This window comes from Henckelia pumila, chromosome 1, assembly GCF_033568475.1.
Source record: "Henckelia pumila isolate YLH828 chromosome 1, ASM3356847v2, whole genome shotgun sequence".
Classification (NCBI taxonomy): Eukaryota; Viridiplantae; Streptophyta; class Magnoliopsida; order Lamiales; family Gesneriaceae; genus Henckelia; species Henckelia pumila.
This window is the reverse complement of record NC_133120.1, coordinates 40,569,322-40,587,003: the sequence shown is the minus strand read 5'-3', so window position 1 is coordinate 40,587,003 and position 17,682 is coordinate 40,569,322. Positions and strand designations below refer to the sequence as shown.

Genomic DNA, 17,682 nt, shown 5'->3' with positions numbered 1-17,682 from the left:
GATATGAGATAGGGAAAAAGCTCTTATAAAACTCAGATTTAAAAAGAGTCCAAGTAACCTCTGTACCTCTACTCTCAAATGCTTTCTTTGTCATGATCCACCAGCTCTTAGCACCACCACGCAGCTGATGAATTACTAACCTGATTCGGCGGTCATCTGTGTAGTCAATGGAATCAAACAACTGATCCATATCATCCAACCAACTCTCACAGTCAACTGGATTTTCTGAACCCATCAACAATGGCGGATTGAACGACTGAAACCTCTTCCGCAAGGTTTCCATAGGAGTCGCTGAAGCATCCAACTGATCAACCTCAGTGCTAGCTTGCTCAGTCGCAGGGATAACTGGTGGTGTGTTTCTGTTTATCACTCGACGAGGACCCATCTGATAATCAAAGGTTAGCACACGAGATATCTCAATCGCTACAATCAGTGCCCTTACAACCGCTTGGAATACCGGATACCAGTCGGTAACAGAAACAGTTATATCTCAAGTAGATCATGCTTTATAAATTAAATCACATAACCATGTAATTCAATAATTCTCAATAATAAAGCATGCTCGCATGGAATTAAGTACATAGTTAAAATAATTCAAACACATGCGAGGAGCCAGTACACGCAGACTCGATCTACCCGCTCACTCTAGTTCGACCAAGAATCTTAACTCTCTGATACCACTTAATGTGAGACCTCGTTTCTAAACAACTAATATCAGACAACAAGCGATAAGTAATCAAGAACCCAATATATATATATATATTTTTTTAAAGGAGGCTCGCGCACCCGCGCTGACATCAGCGCGCCCGCGCCTACGCCCCGCAAAACCCATTGCGCCCGCGCCAAAGGAAGCACGCCCGCGCTCATACCTTGCAAAGAGGCCGTGCGCCCGCGCCAAAGGAAGCGCGCCCGCGCCGTCCCCTCGCCCAGAAAGGTTAAGGCACTGTAATAAATTCAATCAAAACCTAAACACTTGCATTAAGAGTATTTGACATTCCAATAACAATACAAGAAAGGTTTTGGGAAGAGCAACATTCAATTCAATAGCACCTACATCGTTTCTTGCTTACAAAACATATACGAGAAGTTCGAATGACTAAACATGATCGCAAAACATAACTAGGTTGACATGCTGATTCGACTTCTAAACGAGTCTCACTTCTATCTCTTGCTCTGGACGCTAACCAGGTCTATGCTGACTTGATCCTGCCCTTCCTGTTGCCAAGTACACATACAAAACAAAGCAACAGCCGGATAACCGGTGAGAATGATAATCCCATTAAAAGCAACATATCAAGTAATGAATATACAACATGCTATCAAACCACATATTCAAGTCGAAGTTAATGATATGCATGTCTTTAAAACCAGGATATCGATTCTGATAAACACGGGAGTATTGCTCTGCTTTTGGGATCCCGAGGATGAGATCACGTAATGACTCACCGACTCTCCCAATCGAGGTGGTGCCACGTATCCCACTCCTCTAGACTTTGAGCAACCATAATGAGTATGCTAGCACTAGGCGAAATACTACAACCTAGGCCACTCAATCATAGTTCCCAAACGTCTAACAAAAAGGGCGGTTCTGCCCGCTGAAATCAAAGTAGGCTCAAGATGAATGCATAACAGAAACATAAACATAAGCCACATAACAAAAAACTCAATCAATAAACAATTACAAGTTCCACGTGCTAGAACAAGTATCAATGCAATATGTGATTTAAAAAAGGGGAAACTCGAGAACCAACAGTCCCGAGTATGCTATCCCGCTACGATGACTGCTTTTACCTTTCAATGCAGTAGTTCCAACTCTGGATAAGCTACAACAAAAGGTTTAATCAACAACTAAACAATCCAACAACAAAGGCAACGGTTCAAGGTAATCTCTTTACCGTTCTTCGTCCAATTCTCGACGACCAAATGATGCTAACACAGGGCTTGAAAACTCCAAACGAATGATATAACGGAGCTCTCGCTGCAGTGATCGCTAAACTGCCTTCAGAAATAAATTCCAACGGCCGGATCGTGCTCGGACTGGAATCCCAAAGCTTGGAAAAGCTTGGAGGCGTGAGAATGGAGGGAGACGGCTTGGAGGGGATGAAGAAAACTTTGTCAACCAATTTCTAAGAGTAGATAATATATAAAATCCACAATTTGCGTTTTAGTCCCTGAAAAATCCAATTATTGCAAAAAGGACCCTGATCAAAATCGAGTCGGCTCGTGAACTCTGTAATCTCCGATTAACTCAAATAAACTCATTTAAGATAAAAATGGGGCGTTACAATAATGAATGTTTGTTGTATTTATAATACAATTACAAAATAATAAAAGATATCGCGAAATAATTCAAAATATATCTAAAGACAAAAATGATATCTCCTAAAAGTTTCCTAATATAATTAAAAGAATCAAAATAGGAAAAATAAAGCCAAAATATCAAAAAGTTTCGCACACACACAAACATGCCGAACTGTGTGAAAAACGTAAAGGCGCGGGCGCGCAAGGATGATGCGCGGGCGCGCATGGCTCTCCGAAATCCTATCCTCAAAATTACTCAAACGGCGCGGGCGCTCGAAGTATATGGCGCGGGCTCTCATGGGCGTCTGTCTAACAACTTCAAAATTCACTCGGATGCGCGGGGGCTTGTTGGAAAAGGCAGGCGCGCGGGCTTCTCGGGCCATGTCACTTATTTTTGTGTCTGCTTTGATATTTTTCCCACTTTTTTGACTTCTTTGAACTTCAATAATATTGTAACATTCCCCAAAGTGATCTTCAAGCATTCCAACGCCTTCTTGACAATTTATCATCAACGATTGAAGTGCTTCTTTGAACTTTTTAGCTCGGACTCTAGTAACTGGTCCTCTTGGTATCTCCAACAGATCCTTAGCTACTTGATCAGCATGTGAGTCATCCATGATCGCATCATCCTCCCCTTATTGAAAATGATTTGTCCTCAAATCTTGATCTTCACCTACATCAAACGGAGACAAATCAGAAACATTGAAAGTAGCACTGAAATTATACTCACCTGGCAAGTCTAATTTGTAGGCATTGTCATATATCTGCTCCAAGAATTGGAAAGGTCCATCGCCTCTAGGTAACAACTTAGAATGCCGCTTCTCCGGAAAACGTTCCTTTCTCAAATGCAACCACACCCAACCACCCGGTTCAAATAAAACCTTTTTTTTTTTTGCTTTTATTTGATTGCTTTGTGTATTGCAAGTTCTTCTTTTCAATATTCGCCTTAACATTTTCATGCAAAGTTCGCACAAACTCCGCCTTTTTTCTTACGATCCATGTTAACCTGTTCACTCATAGGCAAAGACATCAAATCCAATGGGGTTAAAGGATTAAAACCATACACAATTTCAAATGGCAAAAAATTCGTAGTAGAATGAACACTACGATTATATGCAAACTCAAGAAATGGTACTTTTCAAGTTCTTTTTTATTATAGCACGCAACAAAGTCCCTAACGTTCTATTAACAACTTCAGTTTAGTACCAAGTTTGCACCATAATGTTTTTCAAAACTAGCTAAAGAAACGAGTATCTCTATCAGACACAATACTCCTATGCATGTCATGCAATCTCACAATTTCATTAAAGAATAAATCTGCAACATGAGAAGCATCATCAGATTTATGACAAGCAATAAAATGAGTCATCTTAAAAATCTATCAACCACCACAAACACAGAATCCCTCCCCTTCTTAGACCTTGGTAATCCCAAAACAAAATCCATAGAAATGTCTACCCATGGTTCACTAGGAACGGGAAGTGGAGTATACAATCCATGTGGTTGTGTCTTATTCTTAGCTTTCCTACAAGTCACACACCCCTCACAAATATTTTCAACATCATGCTTCATATGTGTCCAATAAAAATGTTCATGCAAAGTGTCATAAGTTTTTTCCATACCAAAATGTCCCATCAAACCACCCCATGTGATTTCCTAACAAGTAACTCACGAATGAACGATTTAGGCACACACAACTTATATTTCTTAAACAAATATCTATCATGCATGAAAAATTTATCCTTTGGACCATGCAAACATGACGCATAAACCTCACCAAAATCAAGATCATTGGCATACAACTCTTTCACATACTCAAATCCCAAAAACTTAGAATCTAGAGTAGATAGAAGCACATACCTTCGTGATAGAGCATCCGCTACAACGTTTTTCCTTCCCTTGCTTGTACTTGATAATGTAGGAAAAAGTCTCTACAAATTCCACCCACTTGGCATGTCTCTTGTTTAGATTTTGTTGTCCCTTGAGATGCTCTAAAGACTCTTGATCTGTATGGATCAAGAATTCTTTTGGCCTCAAATAATGCTGTCACGTTTCAAGCACTCAAACCAATGCTTAGAATTCCTTATCGTAAGTAGGTTAATTCAACGCTGCTCCACTTAGCTTCTCACTGAAGTTTGCAATTGGTCATTTACTTTGCATCAAAACACCGTCAATTCCCACACCTGACGCATCACATTCAATTTCAAAAGTATTAAAAATATCAGGTAATACAAGTAAAGGAGCATTAATAAATTTTTGCTTAATAATATCAAAAAACTTCTCTTGCTCCTCGCCCCAATGGAATGGAACGTTCTTCTTGATCCGCAGTCATAGGAGCCGCCAAAGTGCTTAAATCTTTAACAAATCTCCTATAAAAACTTGCAAGACCATGAAAACTTCGAACTTGACCAATAGAAGTAGGCGTTGGCCAATCTCGAATTGCACTTACCTTGTCTTCATCAACTCAAAACCAAGAAACACAAGCTCGTTTCTACAAAACACACACTTTTTCAAGTAAGCATACAAGTGTTCAGCTTTTAGTGTGATTAGCACAATTCTCAAATGTTCAACATGCTCATTCAAATTCTTACTATACACCAAAATATCATCAAAATATACCCCAACAAATTTTCCAATATAAGCACGCAAAACATGATTCATCAACCTCATAAAAGTACTAGGTGCATTTGTTAACCCAAATGGCGTAACCAACCACTCATACAACCCATACTTGGTTTTGAAAGCAGTTTTCCATTCATCACATTCTCTCATTCTAATTTGATGGTAACCACTTTTAAGATCAATTTTACTAAAAATGCTAGAACCATGCAATTCATCTAACATATCATCTAGTCTTGGAATAGGATGCCTATACTTGATGGTAATGTTATTAATGGCTCTACAATCCACACACATTCTCCATGAACCATCTTTCTTAGGAACCAACAAAACAGGTACAACACAAAGAGACATAGACTCACACACAAATCCCTTATCAAGAAGTTCACTTACGTGCCTTTGTAGCTCTTTTGTTTCCTCTTGGTTACTTCAATAAACTGGACGATTCGACAATGCACTTCCGGGCACAAGATAAATTTGATGCTCAATTCTCCTCAAAGGTGGTAATCCTTGAGGTAAATCCTCCGGAAATAATTCTTCAAATTTCTGCAAGAGAGAAATAACACTGCTTGGAAGATTTCCGGCTATATCACATGTGTTAAGGAGTATCTCCTTATAGAAAATCAACAAAAGTAGAGTATGCATATGAAAAAGCTCTCGCAACTCACTCGTTTGGGCCATAAATATTTTTTTTCGGCCTCTTTTCTTTCATTTTCTTCAAATTTTTCCCTTTCATTCTTTTTTCTAAGGCCACCTCAATTTTTTGTTCGCTCTTTTTTCGGCCTCTTCTCTCTTTTTTTTTTCAAATGGTCCTCCAACACTTTCTTTGGAGTCATATGTAACAATACAATAGGCTCCTTTTTTAAGATAAAATAATAATGATTTTTAAAACCATCATGAATCGCCCTCCTATCAAATTGCCACGGCCTACCCAACAAGATATGACAAACTTGCATAGGCACCACATCACACAATACTTCATCTACGTACTTACCAATGGAAAACGGTACCACCAATCGCTTATGCGCTCTCACCTCCGAACTATCATTAAGACATTGCAATTTATATGGTTGAAGATGCTTTATAGTAGGCAAACTCAACTTCTCCACAAGCTCATAACTCGCTACATTAGTGCAACTACCAGCATCAATAATAACACTACACACTTTATTATTCACAAAGCATCCAGTATGGAATAAATTTTCCCTTTGATTTTCTTCCTCCTCCTTTTGCTGCACATTTAACACTCTTCTAGTCACCAACAACTAACCAACCACCGCATCATATCCCTCATCATCAGGATCCTCCAACATAGGAATACCATCATAATTTTCCTCCTCACTCTCCAACTCAATCTCACCACCAGCATTCAAAATCATAATTTTTTTATTAGGACACTGACTATTAATATGACCAACACCTTGACATCTAAAGCATTTGATATCTCTAGAACGATTAATAGGAGTTTCAGATTTACCTTGCACTCCTTGCTTTGGTGTTTCTTGCTTGGTGTCGAAATTTGGTTTGGACGCAAAGGAGTAGAAGAACCTCCAATCATAGGATTTCGTCCCTTACCTCTCCTCTTGAGTTGTTATTCCACTTTCATGGCCAATTGCACCATCTCCTAAAGATCTACACAATGTAGAAGTTCAACTTGGTCTTGAATCTCCCTATTCAAACCGCATAAGAATCGAGCCACTGTTGCCTCACGATCCTCCTCAATATTATCTCGAATCATAGTAACTTCCAAATCCTTGAAATAGTCCTCGACACTCCTCGAACCTTGCTTCAAATTCTTCAATCTCCTGAACATATCACGATAATAATAATTAGGCACAAATATTTTTCTCATGATTTTTTTAATCAAATCCCACGTCTCAATAGGCCTCTCTCGATTCCTCCTCCTAGAGTTAACAAGTTGATCCCACCAAATAAGAGCGTAATCCACAAACTCAACTACCGCCAATTTTATTTTTTTTAAATCATTGTAATTGTGGCAATCAAACACAGACTCTACTCTCATATCCCACTCCAAATAAGCCTCCGGATCAGATTTCCTATGGAATGAAGGAATTTTCATTTTAATCCCACTAATATTTCCATCCTCCCGACCCCCCTTCAATGTATCTTCCACGCCTCGCTTCTCTTCTATTTCTTCCACCCTCTTGATCTCGCCTATTTCTACCACAATTCTCACCAAAACTCTCATCATCCTCACTAAAACCAACTTCAATTTTACTTATTCTCTCATGAACTGTCTCCAATTCGGCCCTCATTGCTTCACTCATCATCTTAGACAAATCATCTATTTGGGTCTTGAAAAACCCTTGGATAGAACTATCCTCTCCTTCTTTATTTGAACTCATTGTACCTGCAAGAAACGGTTAGTAATAAAATTATCTCACACAAATTCTCACAAATTACTCCAAAGAAAATTCACTCAATCACTCTTTTCTTTCCACTCAAAATTTATGGAGTAGGGCTTTTTGCTTTATGATTTTGAATATCAAATCCACAAGTTCAAAACTTGTAAACATTTGTCAATTGACTCACGTTGATTTCACAAAAACAAGAAATTGACTTTATGAATATTGAAATAACTTTTTACCCAAAACTCACAAGACACAAGAACTTTGCCACATGTTATTTTGATTTTCATTTTTTGAAACTTTTTCGGTCCTTAATTATTTTTTCTCTCTTTTGACCAATTTTTTTTTTAAATTTATAACTTGTAGCACAAGACACGAGACTTGGATAACAAGTTTGAAAGAAAGACACATAAGTTTGATATGAGATAGATGAAGAACGAAGAACAAGGAACGATGAACGAAGAACGGTTAAGAAGTACGAAAAATAGATAAGAAGAACAAATAAAAAGATACGACGACTTACTTGAATCAATGTAATCTCAAGCTTTGATACCAACTGATATGAATTCTTATGAATGAAAGGCAAGCACGATTATAGCGAATAGCACCCTCAATTCAAAAACAAAAGAAATCAAATATTTTGTCCCGAATTTTGAAACAAGTAACAGATTTGGATCTCCACCTCTAGTTGAACCCGTAAATAGAAACAAAGAATCACGATAGAAAACAATCAATAATTCAATTAGACCTTTAAATGAACCTCTCTTTGACAACCCAAGTGAAAATCGATTGAAAAACGCTATAAAGTTTTTACACTTTGGTAAGTTTGATTTGAATTAAAGATAAAAGTCTTAAGCAAAATTCTAGAGAAAATTTTATGTATTGAATAATCAATAATCTGAAATTTTAATTGTTATTAATAATGAATGTTTTTTGTATTTATATTACAACTACAAAATAATAAAATATATCGCAAAATAATTCAAAATATATCTAAAAATATCAAAGATATATCCTAAAAGTTTCCTAGTATAATTAATAGACTCAAAATAGGAAAAATAATGCCAAAATACCAAAAAGTCTCGCACACACACAAACACAACGAATTGTGTGAAAAACGTAAAGGCGTGGGTGCGCAGGGATGATGCGCGGGCACACATGGCTCTCGGAAATCCTATCTTCAAAATTCCTCAGACGGCGCCGATGCTCGATGTATATGGCGCGGGCGCGCATGGGCATCTGTCTAACAACTTCAAAATTCACTTGGATGCACGGGCGCTCGTTGGAGAAGGCGCGGGCGCACGGGCTTCTCGGGCCATGTCACTTATTTTTGTGTTTGTTTTTATATTTTCTCAACTTTCTTGACTTCTTTGAACTTCAATAATATTGTAACATTCCCTAAAGTGATCTTCACGCATTCCAATGCCTTCTTGAAAATTTATCATCAACGATTGAAGTGCTTCCTTGAACTTTTTAGCTCGGCCTCTCGTAACCAGTCCTCTTGGTATCACCAATGGATCCTTAGCCACTTGATCAGCATGCAAGCCATCCATGATCGCATCACACTCAAAAATGATCACCGTAACGTGAGTCTTAATAATCATGACATCTCCCGGTGTGAAACAGTAGAACAAGAATGTAGGGCTGAGCGACTCTACTCAAATGGCTATCTCGAAGGAGATTCAGCTCAACATGCATTTGAGGATGCAACAATATATATATAAAGCAGTAAAACATGGATCATGACACATAAAATGCAACATATAAGCATGCATACTCGCTGGCAATCTCAGTCTGTACTTACAATACTAGTCTAGAGTCCAAGCCTACAAGACAACAATTATCATATCACTAAAACTGGTCTAAAATCCTTAACTAAGCCAATAGATAATCTCTATTGCTAATAGGGATCTCGAACTATACATGCATCCATCGTCAGCCCTTTACTGTTGAAGACCCAAACTTCTGAGCATCGTTCTGCAGCTCCTCCGGTAGTGCCTCGCTACTTCCCGACCCTAGATCAAATAGTAGGAAACGCCCAAAAGAACTCAAGAAAAGAGAAGAAAGAAGTGTGAATGAGCATGAAATCTGATTCTAGGGTGCCCTATTTATAGACAAAGATCGGAAGCTCCAATCTCTGTATGCCTACCACATTTCCGAATTGATCTAATCGAAAGCTCCAATCCCATGCATGAATTTGCGTGTCCAAACATTGGTGACACACCACTAGTGCACATGACCTAACCTTTGGAAGCTTCGATCACTTGTTTGGAAGGTCCGAACGCTCTCTTTGCTTCCGATCTTCAGATGCTAGGAATCGATCGGAGGTTTCGAAGCCCTGATTCCACATTTCTGATCCGGTTAATCACTTGATTAAATTAGATTAGAATCCCTTAATCTTGTTTTATCATTTAATATTGTAAAATGAGGTACGGGTTACTACATATAGAGACAAATTAGTATCATTGTGAATTTTTCAACCCGCAAAATAACCTTTTCCTAGCATGAAAAATTTATTTCATTTTTAAAATAATTACGGAAATAATTATTAAAAATCAGTAAATTCTTAATTTTAAAATTTTAATATCTAATTTTTTTAAAAACATGATTACTAAAAAAATATGTTCTAAAAATAATTGGCAGGCAGCCTGTAGTATCCCAACTACTAATTTAACTAATCCATTTCCTAAAATATGATTAAGAAGTTCTTAAATGAGTTAAGGAGTGGAAAATCGGATTCAGGACGTTCGAAAATGGTCCAGGAAAGTTTCAAGTGTTCAGGAGTTTGGACGTTCCGAACTAAGCTACGTTAAGGGATCGGACAATCCGAATCGTTCAGAAGCTAGATTGGGAGTTCGGAAGTCCAAGAAGATCGGATGATCTAATCACGTTCAGATAAGAGGTATGGACTTTGATTTGACACGACCAGGATATCGGATGATTGGATCAGGTGTCAGCAGTTGTCAGGACATATGTTCAGAGGGGGTTGATTGGAAAGGATCGGACCATCCGATCACTGCCTATATATAGGGGCCGAGAGCTGCCATTTCATTTGCACTATTTCCTTTCCTCTCTTTTGTTTCTAGCTAGATTTAGGGTATTTTGGGCATCCTATTTGAGGGTCAGGAGGCGACAGAGCATTGTCGGCTTTGTAGCAGAGTTGTGTCTAAGTTTTGGAGCTATCGTCATCAGTGGGCTAACGACGGACGCATGTATACTACTAGACTCGGTTTAGCTTAAGTGAGTTTCTATTAATATAGTTAAGACTTTTAGAGGATATATAGTAATACAGTGATTGTCTGCTTATAGGCTTAGACTAGAGGACTTGTATATCTAGGTTGTTGCTTTGAGGTACAGACATACTATCTGAGATACCCTGGTTGAGTATGCTTGTTTCATGTTTGCATGTTTTATGTGGCATTTTGTGTATTTGCATGAATTATGTCTGGGATATTATGTTTCATGCATTATACGTTTATTTTTGTTATTACTAGTAGAGGGGTCGCTCAGCCCTGTTATATTTGTGGATGGATGCCATGGTTTTAGATCCGGATATCTCCAAGGTTTATGGTATGTGATGATATTGTGGACAGCTCGCATGCGGATTGTGTTGTGGGGAAGGCTCGAGATCCGTTGGAGTTTCCAATAGGACCAGTGACGAGGAGTCGAGCTAAAAAGTTAAAGGATGCACTTCAAAAGTTGATGCTAAGTTACCAAGTGGGTGTTGGAACAGTTGAAGATCATTATAGAGGAAGTCTATGCGTCATTGAAGAGTTAAAAAGAGATGGGAAGGAATAATTAAAAATTCAGACAGAACACTTCTCGCCTGAGCAGTCAAATATCCCACTCGAGCGAGCAAAGTATGAAAGTTTGGGCCAGAAAGTTTCTCGCCCGAGCGACCAATTTGTACCGCTTGAGCGAGACCAAATTAATTTTTTGGGCAGAGTGTTTTTTCGCTCGAGTGGACAATTCCTACCACTCGAGCGAGCTTGATTTTTCGAGAAAAACAAACACTTCGGCGTGTTTGTGTGTGTGCGTGGTTTAAGTATTATTGTTGATATTTTTGCCTATTGTAAGTGTTTTAGACCTTCTAGGAAACTTTCTAGTTGATATCTTTGATATCTTTAGGCAATAGTTTTTGCTATATCTTTTATTTTTGATTGTAAACTATAAATACATTGTTTATTTCATTAATAATAGTTCAGTTTTTCAGTTTTATGCATATTTTTGCTTGAAATTCTCTCATGAATTTTATTGAAGTTTTGGCATTGTTCAAAATCAAACTTATCAAAGTTCTAAACTTTTTGGCGTTTATCAATTGATATTCATTGAAGATTTTCAGATACAAGTTATCTGAAGGTCTCCTTGAATTCGATTGTTTCGTAATTTTTGTTGTTAATCGTTTAACGATTAAAGGTGAAAATTTAATTTTATCTTTTGTTAATTTTTTCGAAAGTTTACACTTGTCTTAAAAAGATCGTAAACATCAATTGAGTCTTGTTTTAATTGATCCGAGGGCACGAATTGGATTATTTTCGTGTTTGCTTTTCATTAATCAACTAGATTCATATAATTTAGTATCAGATAACAGTTTTCTTATCTGTTCTTTGTTCTTCATCTTCGTTTTTCGTTCTTCATCTAAAATCTATTCTTCATCTAGTCTTTGTTATTTTCTATCTTGTTGCGCAAGTTTCATGTCTTGTGCTACAAGTTATTATATTTGAAAATTTTAATAAAAGAGGAAATTCCATCGGTCAAAAAAATTAAAAAAAAAATAAAAGGCCGAAAATTTTGATTAAAAAAATTTATAAGGAAGCAATAACTTGTGGAAATTTTTCCAGTCTTGTATCTTAATTCATCCTTGGGTACCAGTTAATCGATTATCCATAGAATTTTGTTCACTTGTGACTGTTCGATCTTTCGTGAATTCAATGTTCCGCCGTCTACAAGTTTTTAACTTGAGAGTTTGATCTATTCCACAAAGCAAAGCCTACCACATATTTTGATTGAAAAAAAGGAGTGTTGAGTGATTCGTTTGGAGTGACTTTTGAGAATTTGTTTGAGGATATTTTATTAATAACCTATTCTTGCAGTTACAACGAACCCTAATAAATAAGTAGGGGATAATTCGAGCCAAGGAATTTCCAAAGTTCAAATGAAGGCGTTGTTGGGTCATATGACTAGGATGATGAGGTCGGAGTTGGAGCTACTACATGAACGAATGATTAAGTTGGAGGAGGGAAGTAGTAGTGTGGTAGAGAGTAAAAATAAACATCGGATGGATGATTTTGATGGTGAGGGTGATGAGAGTCATGATGATGATTGGGAAAGGGAGAGACAAGAGCGTGGGGTTGGTAGAAATAGGCGGGAGGCGGTGCGAGGAAGACATACTGAAGGGGGTAGAGAAGATGGGAATATTAGCAGTATCAAAATGAGAATTCCGTTGTTTAATGGGAAGTCTGATCTTGAGGCATATTTAGTGTGAGAAACACAGGTAGAGTTTGTGTTTGACTGTCATCGCTATTCTGATCTTAAGAAAGTGAAGTTGGCAGTGGTGGAATTTGTGGATTACACATTAATCTGGTGGGATCAACTTAGTACCACTAGGAGGCGAAGTGGTGAAAAACCTATTGAGACATAGGATGAAATGAAGCAAGTCATGAGGAAGCGATTTGTGTCTGCTCACTATTATCGTGAGATGTTTAGGCAACTGCAGACTTTGAAGCAAGGGTCTAGGAGTGTGGAGGATTACTTCAAATAGTTGGATACCACAATGATCCGGACTAATATTGAGGAGCACAGTGAGGCTACAATGGCACGTTTCTTGTGTGGGTTGAATAGGGAGATCCAAGATCAAGAGGAGCTTCGTCATTGCTTTGATCTGGATGAGATGGTACAAATGGACATGAAAGTGGAGCAACAGCTCAAGCGGCGGGGAGCTGGTCGAGTTACATCCGGTGGAGGGTCGTCGACTTCTTGGCGTCCAAATGTTGCAAAACGGGAGGATATCAAACCGGTGTCCTAACCAAAATGTGACACCAAACCAGAGGCGCCAAAGCAAGGTAAATTTGAAAACTTCTTCTAATCGTACTATAGATATCAAGTGTTTTAGATGTCAAGGTCTTGGTCACATTGGTAGCCAATGCCCAAATAAAAATTTAATGATTATTAATGCTTGTGGTGATATTGAATCTGAGAGAGAGACAGAACAGGATATTGAAAATTATGATGATATGGCTACCTTGAAGGATCCCGATGATGAAGGATCTGGTGCGGTGATTGGTGAACTGTTGGTGACTAGGAGATTTTTAAATGCCCAACCTAAGGAGGAGGAAGAGAGTCAGCAAGAAAATATTTTTCAAACTCGTTGTTTTGTGAATGGCAAAATGTGCAGTCTCATTATTGATGGTGGGAGTTGTACAAATGTAGCTAGTTGTGAGTTGGTGGAGAAAATTGGGGTTGCCTACTTTAAAGAATCCTCAACCATATCGTTTGCAGTAGTTTAATGACTGTGCAGAGGTGAAGGTTACCAAACAATTAGCGGTTCCATTTTCTATTGTTAAGTATGTTGATGAGGTAGTGTGATGTGGTACCTATGCATTCTTGTTATATCTTGTTGGGTAGACCGTAACATTTTGATAGGAGGGTAATACATGATGGGTTTAAAAATAAGCATTCTTTTACTATGAAAAAAGAGTCCATTGTATTATTACCCGTGTCTCCAAATTAAGTGTTGGAGGATCAAAGAAAAAGAAAAAGAAAGATGAGGCCGAAAAAAGAGTGATAAAAAAGTGAGATGGTCTTAGAAAAGAAAAGTGAGACAAAAAAAGAAGAAAATAATGGTGAAATAAAAGAGGTTGAAAAAAATATGTACATAGCCCAAACGAGTGAGTTAAGAGATGTTTTGCATTCTCATATTCCACTTGTGTTGATATTTTATAAGGAGTTTCACCTAAACACAAGTGATATAACCAGATATCTTCCGAGCGTTGTTACATCTCTTTTGCAGGAGTTCAAGGAGTTGTTTCCACAAGAGTTACCTCAAGGGTTACAACCTTTGAGAGAGATTGAGCATCAAATAGACTTCGTACCCGGGAGTGCGTTGCCGAACCGTCCAGCTTATAGGAGCAATCCAGAGGAGACAAAGGAACTGCAAAAACAGGTAAGCGAACTTCTAGATAAAGGTTTTGTGCATAAGTCGATGTCACCATGTGCGGTGCTTGTATTGTTAGTCCCTAAGAAATATGGATCTTGACGCATGTGTGTGGATTGTAGGGCTATAAATAACATTAGTATCAAGTATAGGCATCCCATTCCTAGACTAGATTATATTTTAGATGATTTGCATGGCTCTAGAAATTTTAGCAAGATTGATCTTAAGAGTGGTTATCATCAAATTAGTATAAGAGATGGAGATGAGTGGAAAACTGCGTTCAAAATGAAGTATGGGTTGTATGAATGGATGGTTATGACTTTTGGTTTGACTAATGCAACTAGTACTTTTATGCGTCTAATGAATCATGTTTTGCGTGCATATATTAGGAAATTCGTGGTTGTCTACTTTAATGACATTTTGTTGTATAGCAAGAACTTACTTGATCATGTGGAACATTTGAGGTTTGTACTAATCACTTTGAAAGTTGAACATTTATATGCTAATCTGAAAAAGTGTGTGTTTTGTACAAAAGAACTCGTGTTTTTTGGGTTTGTTGGGAGTGCACAAGGTGTAAGATTTGATGAAGAAAAGGTGAGTGCCATTAGAGATTGGCCGACTCCTACGTCTATTGGACAATTTCGAAGTTTCATGGGCTTGCAGGATTCTACAGGAGGTTTGTGAAAGACTTTAGCACGTTGGAAGCATCTATGACTGCAGTGATAAAGAAAAATGTCCCGTTTCATTGGGGAGATGAACATGAGAAGTCTTTCAATTTAATCAAGAAAAAATTAACTAATGCTCCTTTATTGGTTTTGCCTGATTTTTCAAACACCTTTGAAATTGAATGTGATGCTTAAGGTGTAAGAAATGGAGGAGTGTTGATGAAAGGAGGGAAGCTAGTGGCATATTTCAGTGAAAAGTTGAATGGGGCAGCGTTGAATTATCCAACGTATGATAAAGAGTTTTATGCTTTAGTGCGAGTGCTCGAGACATGGTAGCATTATTTGAGGCCAAAGGAGATCATGATTCATAGGGATCATGAATCATTGAAACATCTCAAAGGACAACAAAAGTTGAAAAAGATACATGCAAAGTGGGTAGCATTTTTGGAAACTCTTCCTTACGACATCAAGTACAAGCAAGACAAGGAAAACGTGGTAGCGGATGCGTTGTCACAAATGTACGTTCTCTTAACTACTTTAGATGCTAATTTTTTGGATTTTGAGCATGTGAAAGAATTGTATGCTAGTGATAGTGAATTTGGTGAAGTGTATAAGTCATGTATGCATAGTCCTCAAGGGAAATTTTATTTGCATGATGGCTATGTGTATAAGGAAAATAGATTTTGTATTCCTAGAACTTCAATTAGGGAGTTTCTTGTTAGGGAATCACATGATGGTGGTTTAATGGGTCATTTTTGTGTGGATAAAAAATATCAAGTTTTGCATGAGCATTTTTATTGGCCACAAATGAAGCATGATGTAGAGAAAGTTTGTGAGCGGTGTGAGACATGTAAGAGGGCAAAGTCTAGGTCACAACTGCATGATTTGTATACGGTATACCCCACTTCCAGTACCTAGTGAACCTTGGGTGGACATTTCTATGGATTGTTTTCTTGGGTTACCGAGGTCTAAGAAGGGGAGGGATTCTATTTATGTTGTGGTAGATAGATTTTCTAAAATGTTACATTTTATTGCTTGTAAAAAATCAGACGATGCTTCTCATGTTGCAGATTTGTTCTTTAATGAGATTGTTAGATTGCATGGCATGCCTAGGAGTATTGTTTTATCTTATTTTGTTTCTTTTCTTTTCGTCTAGTACTTCTCTGGTCGTTCATGTCCGCAGGAGAATCTTCTGAAGAAGAATTTCCTTACGATTCTGAGATTGATAGAACTTTTCACCGACGACAAAGAGAAGTTCGAAGGAGATTAGAAGAGGACGAACATCAAACTGAAAATCCTGAGGAAGAGATGACTGCCAACGCAAATCTTAGCCTCAGACAACTTGGCACTCCTGATCTCAACCATCAGCCTTTATGCATTACTTTTACTACTCTAGAAGATAATGCTATGTTTGAGTTAAAATCCGAACTAATTCACTTATTGCCTTCTTTTCATGGTCTCCCAGGTGAGGATCCTCACAAGCACTTGCTGGAATTCTATGTGGTATGAACGAGTATGAAACCACATGGAGTAACAAAGGAGAAAATCCAACTAAGAGCCTTTCCTTTTTCTTTGAAGAATGCTGCCAAGGATTGGTTGTACTATTTACCTCTTGGATCCATCACAACCTGGACTGAAATGAAGAGAATCTTTCTGGAGAAATATTTCCCTGCTTCTAGAGCAGCGATATCAGGAAGAAAATTTACGGCATCAAGCAATATACGGGGGATTTACTTCATGAATACTGGGAGCGATTCAAAAAGCTTTGTGCTAGCTGTCCTCAACATTAGATAAGTGAGAACCTTTTAATTCAATATTGCTATGAAGGTTTGTTACCTCATGACATGAGCATGGTAGGTGCAGCCAGTGGAGGAGTTTTTTTGGACAAAACTCCACGAGAGGCAAGGAACTTAATCGAGAATATGACTGCCAATTCTCAGCAATTTGGCACCAACAGAAGTGATCATGCACCCAAAAAGAATAATGAGGTAAATGTGTCTTATCTTGAGCAAAAATTGATTGAACTGACATCTCTTGTGCGTCAAATGGCTGTAGGAAATGTACAGACTGCAAAGATAAGTGGAATTTGCGTTGCAGTAGGACATGTGACTGATATGTGTCCCGCACTTCAAGAGGAATCGGTCGAAAAAGTGAATGCCACTGGAGGATTTCTTGGGCCACCACAGCGGAAGTATGATCCATACTCCAACACTTATAATCCAGGTTGGAAGGATCATCCAAGTCATAGATACGGAAACCCGTCGGTGAATCAACATGGACCTCAGGCACAATCGCATAATCAAACTTACAGGCCACCATATCGTCCACAAAAGCAGCGTCCTCAAAATCCAGCTCCAGGTGAGTTTGTTGAAAATATTGTTAAGGATCTTGCAACTAATACTCTGAATTCCCAACAGGAAACTCGAGCAAGTATCCAAAACCTGAATACCCAGATGGGACAGCTCGCCACTGCAATCAACAAGCTGGAAGCTCAACATTCCAACACTCTACCATCTCAAACGGTCCCTAACCCAAGGGAGAATGCTAGTGCGATCACTCTCAGTAATGGGAAGGA

The 17,682-nt window shown here is 38.2% G+C and overlaps 1 protein-coding gene and 1 long non-coding RNA gene across 2 annotated transcripts; one reads left to right on the top strand and one right to left on the bottom strand.

Moving 5' to 3' along the window:
• Positions 1–1,060: 1,060 nt before the first annotated feature.
• On the bottom strand, positions 1,061–2,155 carry LOC140887385 (uncharacterized). The gene is made up of 3 exons (XR_012151819.1): positions 1,896–2,155; positions 1,792–1,823; positions 1,061–1,215 (listed from the first exon to the last, which is right to left on the bottom strand). It is a non-coding gene; the product is annotated as an uncharacterized lncRNA (long non-coding RNA).
• Positions 2,156–13,101: 10,946 nt separating this feature from the next.
• Positions 13,102–15,443, top strand: LOC140861469 (uncharacterized). The gene is made up of 5 exons (XM_073264496.1): positions 13,102–13,307; positions 13,402–13,786; positions 14,299–14,516; positions 14,655–15,118; positions 15,304–15,443. The coding sequence occupies exons 1-5, from the start codon at positions 13,102–13,104 to the stop codon at positions 15,441–15,443; spliced, it is 1,413 nt and encodes a 470-aa protein (XP_073120597.1).
• Positions 15,444–17,682: the final 2,239 nt, after the last annotated feature.